At 48.1% G+C, this 14,877-nt stretch overlaps 1 protein-coding gene across 1 annotated transcript; it reads right to left on the reverse strand.

The window, feature by feature from the left end:
* Window positions 1-889: 889 nt before the first annotated feature.
* On the reverse strand, window positions 890-13,228 carry REG4 (regenerating family member 4). Its single transcript, XM_058660911.1, has 6 exons — window positions 13,118-13,228; window positions 12,802-12,973; window positions 8,292-8,380; window positions 7,000-7,137; window positions 4,821-4,926; window positions 890-1,095 (listed from the first exon to the last, which is right to left on the reverse strand). Exons 2-6 carry the CDS (start codon window positions 12,866-12,868, stop codon window positions 1,028-1,030), a joined length of 468 nt encoding a protein of 155 aa, XP_058516894.1. The 5' UTR covers window positions 12,869-12,973; window positions 13,118-13,228; the 3' UTR covers window positions 890-1,027.
* Window positions 13,229-14,877: the final 1,649 nt, after the last annotated feature.

The following is a 14,877-nucleotide window of genomic DNA, read 5'->3' on the forward strand; positions in this document are numbered from 1 at the left end:
ATGGAGCAAGCAGGCAGCCACCCACTTGATGTGAACAGCACAACCGAGCCACAGGCCTCCTGTCCTGGGTTCTGTGAAATGTCCCTGTGGTTGTGCCTGAGAGACGCTTTCTGCAACTGCTGAGTCCACCTGGTTTCTCCCTTAAAGAGATTCATGAGCTAAGGGATTGTGTGCTCGAGAACAGAACTGCATTCTCACTGTCAGAGTAACCATCCCTTAAGAAACCCTAAACCTCACAGGCAAAGCGAATGGAGCACGACCCCAGAGGTTGGTCACAGCAGGAGAGAGATGAGCCTCCAGGCCCAGGTCAGCCTCCCTGCACAGACTGTCACCTCCACATGGCAGCTGAGAAGGCATCTCTGTGCCCCTACTCAAGGGTTGGCAGGCCTATTGCCTCCATCTTGTCTCTTCCCCAAACTTGGACTGCTGCTAGGAGCTGGAGGCAGATGCCATGAAGGAGATAAGGAGGTACTTGAGCATATTTTAAGTCTTATTTGACCTTTCCACTCACATTACTACTGGACTGGAACACAGCAACCTCCTGTGTATAGAGCCATTTATTGAAAGGATGTATGGTCTCTACCAATGTCATAGTGACTGTTCTTATGAGTACTGTTATGGTCACAGTGAAAACAGAAGCAGATGGCTGACGGAAAAATGGGACAAAGAAGAAGGCAGGAGGTTCAGAAGCCGAAGAGGGCCGACTTCCCTCCTCCTGTCTTCATACTTTCAGTCCTTACAGTCAAGGACCCCATTGGGGCCACACAGCCCTCGGCTGTTTGAGACAGCCAGGAAAAGTGGAGGAAGCACAACAGTATGGTGAGGGATTGTGGTGTGAACATTTGGAGATGGAAGCCACTGCTGTCCCAGTGCTGTGGCCGCTGTCTAAGCCTAAGGAAGTCAGTGCAACAGAGCCTTCTTTGATCTTAGTTGCAACGTTTACTCTCAGAGATAGAGATCAGGTTATCCAGCGTGGCAGAGAAGGAAGCAGGAAAGGGCCTGTGCAAGAGGTGGCAGCATTCTTGCTCTATGGTTGGCTCTTGCACAGGAAGTGTTGGCGCAGGTTGCATTCATTGCTGCTCCAAGTTAAAAAGTCTGTAAGAAAATAAGCAGAAATTTCAGTCCATCCAATTCTGTATTGAGCTTGCCAGAGTTAGACTGTTTGGCTTGGTATTGTGGATGTTTCTCCTGTCAGCCTGTCCAGGAGATGATGCCTAGTTGTTTGGACAAAGACTAGTTTAGGTATTTGTACAGGTATTTGTATATGTCATTTTTATTTATTTGAGAGGCACCCATGCAGAGACACAGAGACAAGGACAGAGAATGAGTTCTTGACTCGTGGTTCATTTCTCACATCCCAAAATGGCTGGGACTGGGCGAGTATGAACCCAGGAGCCAAGCACTCAGTCCTGGTCACCTACTTGGGTATCAGGGACACAGTGATTGAGCCATGAAATTCTATCTCCCCGGGTGTAGATTAGCGGGAACTTGGAGTCAGGAGAAGAACAGGACTTGAACCTAAGCATTTGATAGGGGACCTAAGATCTCCATCAGTGTTTTAACTAATAGGCCAAATACCTGCCCTTGAACATATTTTTAAAAGATACCCATATCTTTTAACATTTACATTGGTAGACTTTGAATAAAGCAAATTATCTGTTGTAGTGTGGGTGGGTCTTATGCAACCAATTGAATGCCTTAAAAACAAAAGACTGTTTCCCTTAAGAAGGAGCAATTCTGTCTGCAGATTGCAGCATCAACTCTTCTAGGAGTTTCCAGTCTGCATCCATGCCTTATAGAGCGCCTAGCCTACAAAAATGAAGGTAGGGAGGACCCTGCACAGTAGCCTAATGGCTTAAGTCCCTGCCTTGCTTTCTTAGGGATCCCATATGGGTGCCAATTTGTATTCCAGCTGCTCCACTAGCAGTTGAGGGCGGCCCAAAGCCTTGGGACCCTGCACCCACATGGGAGATCCTGGCTCTTAGCTTCAGATCAGCTCAGTTCCGGCCATTGCGGACACCTGGGGAGTGAACCAGTGGACAGATCTTCCTCTCTGTCTCTCCTCTTTGTAAATCTCTGTAATAATAAAATCTCTCTAGCAAGAAAGTCTGTAAATAAAAATAAATCTCAAGACAAAACAAACAAAAAAAAGAGGTCTGCCCAGGTTCATACAGCTCATTTAAATTAAATGCGGACGGAGTGGCATTCTACCTTGGGCATTCAGGATGCAGAACCTGTGCCCTGAGCACAAACTTAGACGGAGTATGAAATCTCTTTACACTGCAGAGCCCTCATACTTATTAGTAAATGTCTCACAGTGAATTGGTAGAGAAGTCAACAAGGCCTGGCAACTGCGGTTTTTTTAGTCACCAGCATTGCATTGTCATGTAAATGAGAGAGAGACCTTGTGAGCCTGAGTGGTTGTGTCATAGGGCATTAATTTTTACAGACTTCCAGAGACAAAAAAAAAATTCATTCCACAAACATAAAATGACATTGATGGGGTCAAGGGAAATGTCCCCCTCCAAGTCCATGTCCCACCAGTTTCTCTCTAATCCTTTCACTCCTGCTTTTCTGTCATGAGAGCCTGCAGTAGCATTGTGATGGTCGCGAGCCAGCTGATCCACCACAGACAAGGAGAGACGATGTTCTTAAGGGCTTGTATGCCAGTGTTCTGGCTTTCTACTGCATTCTGCTGACATCATTGAGGACCACAGGACAAGAAGGATTTTGTCCAGTGGCAGAGACTTTGGGGGGTGTCTGGATCAGATCTGCTTCCCCAGAGCTGATCTGGTTCCCAGCCTGAGTCACCAGTGCTGCAAGTCTGAACCACACACCTGTGTTTTACACGCTGTATTTTTAACATGCTCCTTGGTCAGAGCTTCTGTGCCACTGGTGCTCCCATCCAGCTTCTCTAGTGTTTTTCAATTATAACGAAAATGGCAGGGTCCACATTTTGCTTTTGTAATTCTAGTCATAAGTGTCTCACTACTTCCTGGCGTAGCCCCCTCTTGATATGGACAGTCCTAAATGTCCACACTTGCTTCCTTCATTTGGCTAGAAATTCAATTCACTAGGTTCTACCTGTGGTTTTGACTGTGCACTTTCTGGTTTTTGATGACTTGGGCTTTTGGTTTGGGATTTGTACTCTGTCATCTCTCCATTTAAAAAATTAATATATTCGGGCCCAGCGGCATGGCCTAGCGGCTAAAGTCCTTGCCTTGAAAAGCCCCGGGATCCCATATGGGCGCCAGTTCTTATCCCAGCAGCTCTGCTTCCCATCCAGCTCCCTGCTTGTGGCCTGGGAAAGCAGTTGAGGACGGCCCAATGCATTGGGACCCTGCACCCGCGTGGGAGACCTGGAAGAGGTTCCAGGTTCCCGGCTTCGGATCGGTGCGCATCGGCCGTTGAGGCTCACTTGGGGAGTGAAACATTGGACGGAAGATCTTCCTCTCTGTCTCTCCTCCTCTGTATATATCTGGCTGTAATAAAAAAATGAATAAATCTTTAAAAAAATTAATATATTCAGTTATTTTCATTTTTGTTGAAATGCAGACCCAAAAAGACAGAGACTAAGATCTTCCATCTATTGATTCACTTCCCCAAACACCTATAACAGCTGGATCTGGACCAGGCCAACACCAGGACCTCCCACAAGAGTAGCAGGGACCTACCTACCTGTGTCGTTACCCACCGCCTCCCTAGGTGCATGTTAGCTGGAAGTTGGAAGTGGAGCAGAGATTCGAGCCCAGGTACTCTGGGATGGGCTGCAGGCATCCCAAGCGGCACCTTGACCACTGTGCCCACTCCTCCAGCTTCTTAATCCCTGGGATTTTCTCAGAGTTGGTTTTCCCCATGTCTGCCATCACCTTTTGCTATTAGAAACTTTCCTTGATTTCCTTTTTTGCCCTTAAGAGGATGAACCAGAGACATCAGAAAACCTTGACCCTGTTCTACTGGGACTTCTCCTTCACCCCAGGCTGCCCCAGCCTGAGGGGAGTGCTGTTGCCACTGTGATGGCCATTGAGGTCCACTGGAAAGTGCATCAACTTTGGCATTGGTGTCCTTCCATGGTCTAGTTTTACAGTGAAATCTTTCATGTCACTTATCTGATCTTCTTGCAGATAGCGGGTATTTCTCCAACACTCCACTCCCTGAGACTTTGGGCAATGTCTGTCACAGCCCTAGGAATAGAGCTAGGGCACTGGTATTTACTGACCAGGAACCAAGGATACTACTAAACCTCGCACAATGTACACCCCTACCCCCTTCTACTTCCCAAAGAACCATATCCTGCAATGTCATTGGTACCTAGGTTGCACACTTCCATAAAGAGCCAATAATTAAATCAGGCCAGGGAAAAGAGGAAGCGTAAATGACCAGCCGCAACCACAAGGTTCTGGTCACCACATTCTGGGGACAAACTGGGGAACATGAGGAGAAGCCAGGCAGAGACTGGATTTCCAGAGCCCTTGAAGAAACCCCATTTTAAAGAGGTCAGAAACAATTATATCTACGATTACATATATCTACTCCAAGAGGCCCAGGTCTCTCACAGTGAGCCTGATGTTCCCCTCATGGTTTTACGTCTGTGTTCAAGGAAGCAATGTGTGGATTTAAGGAAAATGTGTAGTCAGCAACCATACAGCTGGAGTGTTGACAAAGCCAGAGATTAAAGGTAAGGCCATTGTCCTGGTAAGGGCAGAGCTGTTGTGTTAAAGGTGACAGGCGAGGAAGAGGGGCACAGACATTTGTCTGTTAGTAGGATCAGGGAAAGAGCTGTGATTTGGGAAGGCCGAGGGGCAGGGAATGGAACTCACTGTCTGTGTGGCTGAGCTGTGCACAATGCTTGTTCCCGTCCACTGACGGGCTGCTCCGGAGTCTGTTAGTGTACGTGGCTCCATCGATCCACTGCCAGTACTGCTTCTGCAGTAAAGGAAATGGGAAAATGTGCTGTGAACCAGCCCACCTGCCCGCAGTCAAGGTGTTCCCCTCAAGGGGCCTTTAAAGCAAGAGTGTGTACATTTCAAACCTTGGGAAAGTACAGAAAAGCCCAAGGAGAAGAAAAAAAAGTCACTCTGTGTAATCCCTACATCAGTGATACTATAGCGTATTTGCTACCAGGGTAGATATTTTTATGCAACACTGCACTTACAAGTATTACAAAATGTTATGACCTTTAAAATACATGTTAGTTTTGTATCCTGTTTCTTCTACATGGTTTTAAATGTTAAGAATGTACCATAATATGCCTTCATATTCTTCTGTTGGCTGATAGATGGCATAGATAAGTGGCATAAGGAATCCCACCAGGAACAACTTTATTAATAATGTTATTTTGGTACCTACAGTTGTTTCCTTATGATTGAATCCAAGAAATAGAATTGACGGGTGAAAGAGCATACATATTCAAGGTTATTGATACTCATGGCCAAAGAGCTTTCCAAAAGCTGCTCGTTCAGCCGTGGGAACAAAGAGCCTCATCAACCGGCACAAAGGCAATCTCCATTTTCGTAAAAATCCAACTCGCTAAGACACATCCAAGTTTGATAATCTAATAAACTAAATTATATTGTTATCTTAACTCCATTCCTTTGATCAATGGAGATCTGGCATGAATTGAGGAATGTCTGTTTGCCACTCATTTTCTTCAGTTCTCACGTGGTTTGACTGTGTCCCCAACAGTTCATGTAGTGCAAACTTGTTCCTTCACACAACAGTGCTGGTGGGACCTGGAGGGAGCTGTCTGAAATACGGAGGAGGAATGTTTTGGAAATGATTAAGGCTTTGCTCCAGAGACTGAGTTAGCTTCAGCCAGGCCTCCTTTTCCCTGCCGCATCCCCCCAGATACACACTTGTCTTTTCACTTTATGATGTGAGTTGAAGCAGGGTTCGGCACTTCCCTGATGTAGCCGCCCAATCCTGGACTTCCCAGCTTTGAGCACTGAGAGTCAAAATAATTCACTAAGGTACTCTGCTGTGAGGGCGTGAGTGCAAACATTCCTCACAGAAGCAGATGTAAATACTTCTCTTGTCTTTGAATGATTTCTTTTTTTCTGCTTGTTGGCAATGTGAGTACAAAGTGTAAACTTTCTCATCATCAGATAAATAGCATTGAAAGTTAAACATGTGCATGAAATATTCACAACTATGGCAAAGAATTGATAGCTTTCCTACAACATGTTCAAGAGGAGAAAAAACATGGAGATATTCACAGGTAGACACATATTCAGACAAGTAGATGTACGACTCTGAGGTGTCTTCAGCTTTTTACCAAGAAGCAGGGAAAATGGGTACTCTCTGCATTTGCTGTGTCCATTTAGCCAACTCTAGAAGCTTCACAGTGAATCTCCAACTGTGGGCCTCACAAAGACACCTCAGCACCAGCCATTCTTCATGAAGGCCTACCGGAACATTCCTCACAATAAGGTATTGGGCAGTGATGAAATTAAGGTCAACATAGAAAAGTAACAGCATCTAAGGAAAAGGATATCTAAAAGTTCCCAACTTTACCCTGAGATTTAACAGGCATTTGATCCATCTGAATCTCATTGCGGGCATGCGCACACATACACACACACATACACGAGTTAGTTTTTTGTGAAAAACATGGAAAATGCTTATTGGAAAAAGCACCAAGGCTGAATTTCAAAATTATTTTGTATGAAAATATACTTCTCTTTTCCATTTTTCCAAGAACTTTTGGGAGCACTCTTGTGTATAAACCTTTTCATTGTGATTGCTTTGAACACTCTGAAAAGCTGGTAATTGTGTATTCTAAGATCAGGGAGACCTTGATTAAACAGAAAATCTATAAAATAGTGTCACCCAAATTACAGCTTCCCCTGTGGTCCAGAACTGGGCCCTGACCTTGAGGCTTTGCCTCTGCCAGCCAGCAGCCCTTCAGTGAAGGTCTGCACCATGCCCCTTATAGGGGACCACTGGCGATTTCTCAGAAAGGGGGTCTTGACAGGGAACTGGGTCTCACTCGAAAGTTACCTTCTGCAGATCACGCAGGCCAATCCAGACAGGCTGGTTTCTTTGATAGCCACGTATGTATTTGGCTATGATCCTGAACTCCTTTTCATTCAGGATGGATGCCAAGTGGGTCCCATTGCCGTATGATTGACAGTCGAGCTGTGTGCAAAGCAGAGGTCATGTTAGTGAATCCTAGCTCTTTCTACAGTGCTGGTGTGTCAAGACAGACAGACTCAGGCAGACCCTACCTTTTGCAGAAGCCGGGGTTCAAAACCCACACAGGACTTGCCACCATGGATGCCGGCACAACTGTCACAGTGTCAGATCTCAGGAAGAGGCATCTCCAACCAAGGGCCAGAGATTGAGGATCTGAGCAGGTGCCTGGGAGCCTGTCTACTTGATGGCATGCTGCTCCTCCCCTACCCACTCCCCCAGGTCCAGCTTCCTCACAATTACAGCCACAGAAACTCTTTGCTTATCTGTCTATCAGTCAGTCATCAATCAGTCATCAATCTGTCTAATTATCCAGGACTCAGAAGAGCATTGTGTTGGGAAAGCCTTCCCTGGGTTGGCCCCGCTAGTCACTGTCTCTAGTCTTTCAAACTTACTTATTTTCACTCTGCATTGAAGTGTTCTGCTTTAAGTATCAAACTGCTGCATTCATCTTGGCACGATTTTAAGGACATTTCTTTTTCTTGTTGCTGTTGTGTTTCTTTTCCCTGTGGCTGAGTTACAGATAGGGATTCCCAAGACCATTCTGGGTTCTGACTGTGCTGCAGTGTTGCCATGGGGCTTCCCCATCAGCTGCTGTACCCCAGGAGCCGTAGTTGAGGGCCCTGCAGCCCTGACTGCCTGCATCTGTTGGAGTAACTTGCTCAGAGCGTCTCTTACACCAGGGCTCCATGAAATATAAACCATATGTCTGTGGGTCCTCACAACACAGAAACCTACCAGGGGTTCACATGGCTTAACAGGCTCCCCTGGGGCCTCTGGGGCAGGCATGTCTGTGCCCTACTCTCTCCTGGTAAATCTTGTACAGGAATTCAGCAATGGCTCTTGCAAATCCCTCATCTCCTTTCATATCCACATTTCTCTTTCCTGACCAAGAGCTGACAGAGGGCCAGAGGCATTTCTCACTATCCTTCTGTCCTGGTAGCACCTGTCCATTCATGTAGTTACAATGTCGAGGAAGCTGAATGCACAGCCTCTTCTTTCCCATCCCTTGGCCAGGCAGCTGCCCCTGTCACTGCCAAGGGCAGAGCCGGGACTCTGAGTTAAGGGAGATAGGGACTCAACCTGGCCACCGTTCTTACCTCAGCATCAGACCAGCTCCTCGACTTCCGGAAGTATCCATAGCAACTGGAGCCATGGTAAAACCATCCAGCGGCACAGTTGCTGATGCCTACGTGGAACAGAAAACAATTACAGGTGAGGCTGGCAGCAACTGCCAATCCCAGGTTTGACCACCTTTAGAACCAGAACCCTGTGCGTGAAGGGCAGGAAGGACCGTCACACATATGTGGCTGGAAGTTTACAATAGTAAGTGCTCTCTCTGACTTCCCCAAAGAGAGCAGTGGCCTTTGACCAGTGACTGTGTATTGGGGAAAAAGAAATCATAGCTGTCTCGAACTACCAGCACTGACTCTGAACTGACAGCCCATTGGATCTCAGACATCACAGTGGCCCACAGAGGAGGACTCATGGCAATCGGGTGGTCAGTGAGTTGAGCCCTGATGTGTCACATGATGAGATCCTGTGGACCCTGAATCCATGCTGCAGTTACTCCAGATGCCATTCTAGAAGGCATCATTGACACAGGCATGCCCAGCAACAGGCAAAATCCCACTGTGGTAGTGGGGGACACACAGCTTTGTTGGAAGACAGCACCAGAGTGGACAAAGGATGAAATTAAAAAAGAAGAAGAGCCACATCATATTTGGAAAAAGGAACGAATTTGAAAGACAAACACAAACTAAATCCAAGACTTCTTATTGGTTGTAATAATCAAGTCAGACTCATACTGGAATAAAGATAGAGATCAAGGTAATAGAACTGTTAAGATGGCCTACAATTACAACTTGACCTATACCTTTTGTCTGTAAAAACACAGATAAACCAGTTGATTATCCACTCAAAAAAAAAAAAAAAAAGGTGGATAAAGGACACATAGGCAGTACTTTAAGCATTACCAATAGGAAGCAGTCCTTTTGGCCTGGGGGCCATGGGATGGTTACATGGCAAATTGACTGGAATTTGAGCACAGCAGGGAGGGTACGTTTTCAGCAAACAGGCTGACTGCACAGGAGCAGCAACACCCGCACTTGCTTGAAGGACAGCACGTGCATCCAGGAGAGGAACAGGGGAGCCCCCGGGCTTAGAGGCAAAGGAAGCTGTGGCTCCAGGAAGCTCTAGCTCCTCTGGCTAAGGAGTGGTGAATGGATCCGCTGAAGCCCAAAGATTTGAGAAGGAGAGATGGTTGGAAGTATAGCAAGGCCAGGGGATGCCACGCCGTCAAGGCCGGGCTGACAACGTGGCCGCCTCGGGGGGCACACCAGTCTTGTCTTCCGCTTGGGTTTTCCTCTCTCCTGACTCAGGACACTGCTGTCACTTGTTGGCCCAGCTCTTCTGCTCTGTTCCATCCCTTGCCTAACAATCTCCTGGGCATCTTCTTGCTCTCTGAGAACTTCCCTGCTTATCAGCTTTCTCATTCTGGTTCTCTGACTCAGTACACAATGCTTAAGTTAGATCTTTTGCATGCTCTGTTCCTTCTGCCTACAGAGGATGAGCAGCGACCAACCCAGCCAAAGCATGGCAGAAAAAAGCAGTGAAGGATTCCATAAATAAACCCAGGCAGCACAGAAATGCCTCACCTTCTGCAACATCTAGAAATCTGAGCATAATTTTATGCTAAGTAAGAAATCACAATGATTGCTGCTACTTCTGTCATCAGTTACCACTTACCAAGCATTTACTTGGTGCCAAGTCATGCAGGCACACCAGACATGTTTTTATTGTAATAACAGGAATGTCGGGAAACCTTTGCTAAGGTGGCCACCTGCCCAGAATTGCAAAGTAAGAGGGGAAAGCTGCTTAGGTGGTTGCAAATACAGAAAGACATGTTTGTTTATTTGCATCTACTGAGAAGCAGAATGATGGGGACAGTGAGGGAGAGGGGGATTGTTTGGTCCATGGGATCGTCCCCCCCAGTGTCCACAGCAGCCAGGCCTGGGGCAGACTAAAACCAGGACCCAAAACTCCAGCAGGGTCTCCCCCATGGGCATCATCTGCCGTCCCCCAGGGTCTCATTAGCAGGAAGTTGGATCAGAAGCAGACCAGTGGGGACTTGAAGCCTGCTTTTATAAGGGATGCCTGAGTCCCGCTGCTTCAAGGTCCTCCACAAGATCTTTGACTAAGTAAAAACTAAATCTTCTTAAGAAGTAGGGCTGACCGCAGAGTACCACTTCCGTGTGGAATGGGCTTGAAGGTCCGGGGGCAGGGGCAGGCTGGACAGCCGGGTGAGGAGACGGAGCAGGGACCTCCGACAGGAAGTCAGAGCGGCCCTGGTGGTATCTCGGGGACTTGTCACTGTAGCCCGGCATTCCATGGACTAGTGTTACCTCAGGTTGGCCCACACCGCAGCCTTTATTTCCCAAAAATTCAGACACAACGGGACCTAGAGGGCATCATGAGCTCGCTCAGCCGATTGTCTGTCCCTCAGAGGATCTCTATCTCTAGCTCGCTCGCTCGCGCTCTCTCTCATCAGTCTCATCTTTCTGCTTTGACTGTCTCTTTTTCCGTTCCTGTTTCTGCGTGTGTCTGCCGGGTCCCTGCGTCTGCCTCCCATTCCGTCTGTTCGGTTCTCCATCTTTCCTCTCCCGTACTTCTCTCCGGGCATCGCTGTGGCTGTGGCCCTGCGCCTCCTAGTGGACACTTTTAGTGGTACGTCCACGTAAGTCAGAGTTTTTCCTAGAGTGAAGAGGGGAGTTTGGGATTAATTGTGAGTCATTCATGTAGAATGGCCAGTCCAGAGCCCAACACAGAGTAACGGTTTAATATATGATAACCAGTTAAAAGTGTAACCATTGGGCCCGGCGGCGTGGCCTAGCGGCTAAAGTCCTCGCCTTGAAAGCCCCGGGATCCCATATGGGCACCGGTTCTAATCCCGGCAGCTCCACTTCCCATCCAGCTCCCTGCTTGTGGCCTGGGAAAGCAGTTGAGGACGGTCCAAAGCTTTGGGACCCTGCACCCATGTGGGAGACCCGGAAGAGGTTCCTGGTTCCTGGCTTCGGATCGGCGCGCATCGGCCCGTTGCGGCTCACTTGGGGAGTGAAACATCGGACGGAAGATCTTCCTCTCTGTCTCTCCTCCTCTCTGTATATCTGACTTTGTAATAAAAATAAAATCTTTAAAAAAATTATAACCATTAACGGTCATCACCACCATTGTTATAACTAGTGCACTGCTTTTTGAAAAAACTAGCTGGATTGAAGCACTAAGTCATAGCAGTGTTGGTGCCAGGTACCAGGACAAAAAACGATGAAAAATAAGAAAGTAATATTAGCCAAATGGAGTTTCCAATCTTCATAAATCATGTTGACCCTCTGTCTCTCCGAGAATTGAGTCAACGGCCTGCCTTGCATCTGTTGCTGGACAATCACAGAGTTACCATGTTGACCACTAGATGTCGTTCAGGGAGAACGACCTAATTTCCGAATACCCAGCACTTCGCCAAGTGCTGGATTTGACGCCCGCCCCCCTCCCAGCCATGGTGCACATTGGTTAGGCCATGTCATAAGGGAGGTTCTGTTAAGGAAGTAAGGACCCCTGGTGAATGTTCAGATCCCGCCTCCTCTGAGGAGAGAACCCGAGGGTCGGTGTGATCCCAACTCGGCCTGAGACGCAGATAGGGAAAATGTGCAGCCTCCTTCAGGAAGCCTGAGGGCCCGCGCCAGAGCTGGGCTGACCGCAGAAGGCGGCTCCGTGGGAGACACTGCAGGGCAGCCTACCAGCGCCTCCCACACCCCTGCCTGCCTGGAGCAGAAGGCCTAGTTGCCCATGCAGCGCTAAGCGGACAGAGGACTGCTGGCTGGGTGTGGGCGTGCGAGGCCACATGGGTCGTCATAAGGCTCAGGTAACCTCCTTCTCGTAGTGTTTCCTCCCGTAGACACCCTGCTTCTTCTTGATACAAGTATCAACTTAGCTCTCACTGGGTCTCTCAGCAGACACTCTTCTCAGTAGATGTTTTCTCCGAGTGAGGTGGAGACAGCTTTTTCAAGTCAGCATAATCGAATTAAGTTATCGCAGCGTCTCCCAGATAACGCCCTGCTGTGTGACCTTGGGCAGGCATGACCCTTCTCGTTGGCCTCCTCATGAAACAAAGGCATTCCACAGATGAGCCCAGATCTTGCGCTCTTGCTCTTCATCACTTCCTGACATGTGTTCCTTAGTACCCTCAGGGGAGGAGTTCAGCAAATCAGGGATTCCACTTGGCAAGGGATCCCAGCCTAGTTGGAGAGGCACATGGACAGCACGCTGGGTGGCAGGAGTTGCGGCATCTCTGTCCTTCACAATACAGCTGCACAGTTAATACAATTTACACTTAATTGATGCTCTATTGTGGCTTACAACTACATAGAGTTGGGTATGTCTGATTCCAGAGCCTTTGGACTTTTTACACACCGTGTTGTCTTTCATTCTCGTCTTTAAAATCTGCTCTCTGGTGTGCCTGTCTTTGAGGGGAGAGGAGGCAAGCTGAGGGCTGCGTAGAGCTGAATGTGTGAACACTGACCCTGACCTTGAGCCAGCTAAGTGACCGGTACTCACCGCCCAGCACCTCAGTGCTGGCCACCCAGCTCAACAGGAGAAGCAACCACATGCTTCTGGAAGCCATCTTCGTCTTCCTCCCCTGGGCACAGGAGTGCTTGGAACACCTCCACAGCAAGCAGCACGGGAGTGCTGGCTCACCTTCCTCTGACACTCCTCAAGTCCCGTAGATCTGCAAGCCAAACACATACGCATCGGTGAGAGGGGTCTGGGAATTTAAAAGAGCATGTTTCTGTCTAGCTTCAGGTTTGACAATGACAAGAACCTCAGGCGAACTGTATAAATTAGGAAATTTTGGCTTATGATATTGTCTCACCTACAAGGCCTGCTGGAACAATGCCAGAGACCCCATGGCAGCAAGCCACGCTCTAAAGGGCACCTGCCCCTGTTATGTTCAGAAAAGCCAGCAGAGGGCATTGAAGGCAAGATTTCTCAAAGTGAGGTGGGGACAGTTTTTACATGTCTGCAAAATCAGATTAAGCTGTCCCCACATGAAACGTTTACATGTTAAGAGTTAAAAATGAGCATTCAGTCCAATACCTACATTTTGCACACGAGAAAGCAGGGAAGGGACAGAGGGTGACATGCGGAGCACTGCCGCCCATCCCTAGACCTAACTTGGATTTTGTCATTCATGACCCTTATACTCCTCGGCCGCTTTTTCCTCCCGTAAGTAAGTTTGGGGTATTTTCAATGTCCCGATGTACCTTTAAAGTCGAATTGTTAGAACTTGTCTGTCAAGCCTAGGATAAAGAAGGAACAGCATGTTTAGAATCCATCTAGACATGGATTTTCAGTGTTCGTGGGATGCCTGCATGTCCTTTAACCCCCACCACCTGGCGCTGCCTGCGTCGTTAAGTAAAATGTGCAGATGAAGCAGCTGAGGGTGCCTGAGATTCAGTCTCACAGCGCCTAGACTGCGGGCTGTGATGAAACCCAACACTGAAACCAAGCCTGGTGCACTCTAAGGTGAGGGAGGTGAGGAGCGAAGTCATCCTCATCCGATAACACAGCACCAAAATGCCTGGCCTTGTCATTTCTGGCCCAGGTACTAGATGACAGAGGAGAAAAGGGACTGTGAGCAAGCCCTTGGCCCTGGCTGCAGAGGGGGTTACCTGGCACCGCGAGGCTCGGGCACCCTGCCTTCTTCAGCGCCTCGAGTAGTCCCTGCCAGAGTTTCTGGAGCTTTTATATGTTCTAGCCCCAGGAATTAACCACCTTTGTTTTAATAATAGAGCAATAATGTTGGTTATGAATAATATTCCTTTCATAAAAGTCTTATCTGTAGACCAAAGCGGGGGAAGCGATGGCTTGAGAACACATACAAGTGGTGCTCGGAGGACCAGGAAGACAGCCTCTCCCTGTGGGCAAACAGAATCCTTGCTTCACATCCCTGTTGTCAGGACCAACAATGTCCTGTGAGCTGTGATGAGATAATATTCTCCTCCCTGTATTTTTCTTTCTTGGTGGGGAAGGGATCCTCCTTTATATTTATGTCTTCATTTCATTTGAAAGACGGAAAGACACAGAGACATAGTGACCTCCCGTCCTCATGTTCACACCCGCAAGTGCCTGCAACAGCCAAAGTCAGGAGCCTGAAACTCAGTCCGGGTCTCCCACGTGGCAGAAACCCAGGAACTTGAGCGTTCATCTGTTGCCTCATAGGGTGTGTGTTATAATGCAGCAAGTTGTAATCAGAAGTGGAGCTGGACTTTGAACCCTGCTGTCCAGAGTAGGATGTGAGCATCCCAAGCCCCGTCTTAACCTCTGCACCATACGCCCACCCCAGGATCTCTTTTATTGCTGCATACTGTTTTTCCTTCACTCCTTTCTTCCCAGAAAGGTGCCCAGTTCAACTGAAGAGTCCTGTTTCCACCCCTGCAGAAAGGATGTGCCACTGGGACTGGTGTGGGTGTGACTTGAGGGCCACAAGGGGATCTTCCTTCCTAAAGGACCAGGGCAAACCCTCCACCCAGCATGTCTCAGATTCCTCAGATACCTGCTGCTTGCAATGGACCCTCGCCCCGGGGTGGGACAGTTACAAGGGAGCAGCTTACACTGATAGGCTCTTAGAAT

Source organism: Ochotona princeps, chromosome 2 (genome assembly GCF_030435755.1).
Source record: "Ochotona princeps isolate mOchPri1 chromosome 2, mOchPri1.hap1, whole genome shotgun sequence".
Taxonomy (NCBI): Eukaryota; Metazoa; Chordata; class Mammalia; order Lagomorpha; family Ochotonidae; genus Ochotona; species Ochotona princeps.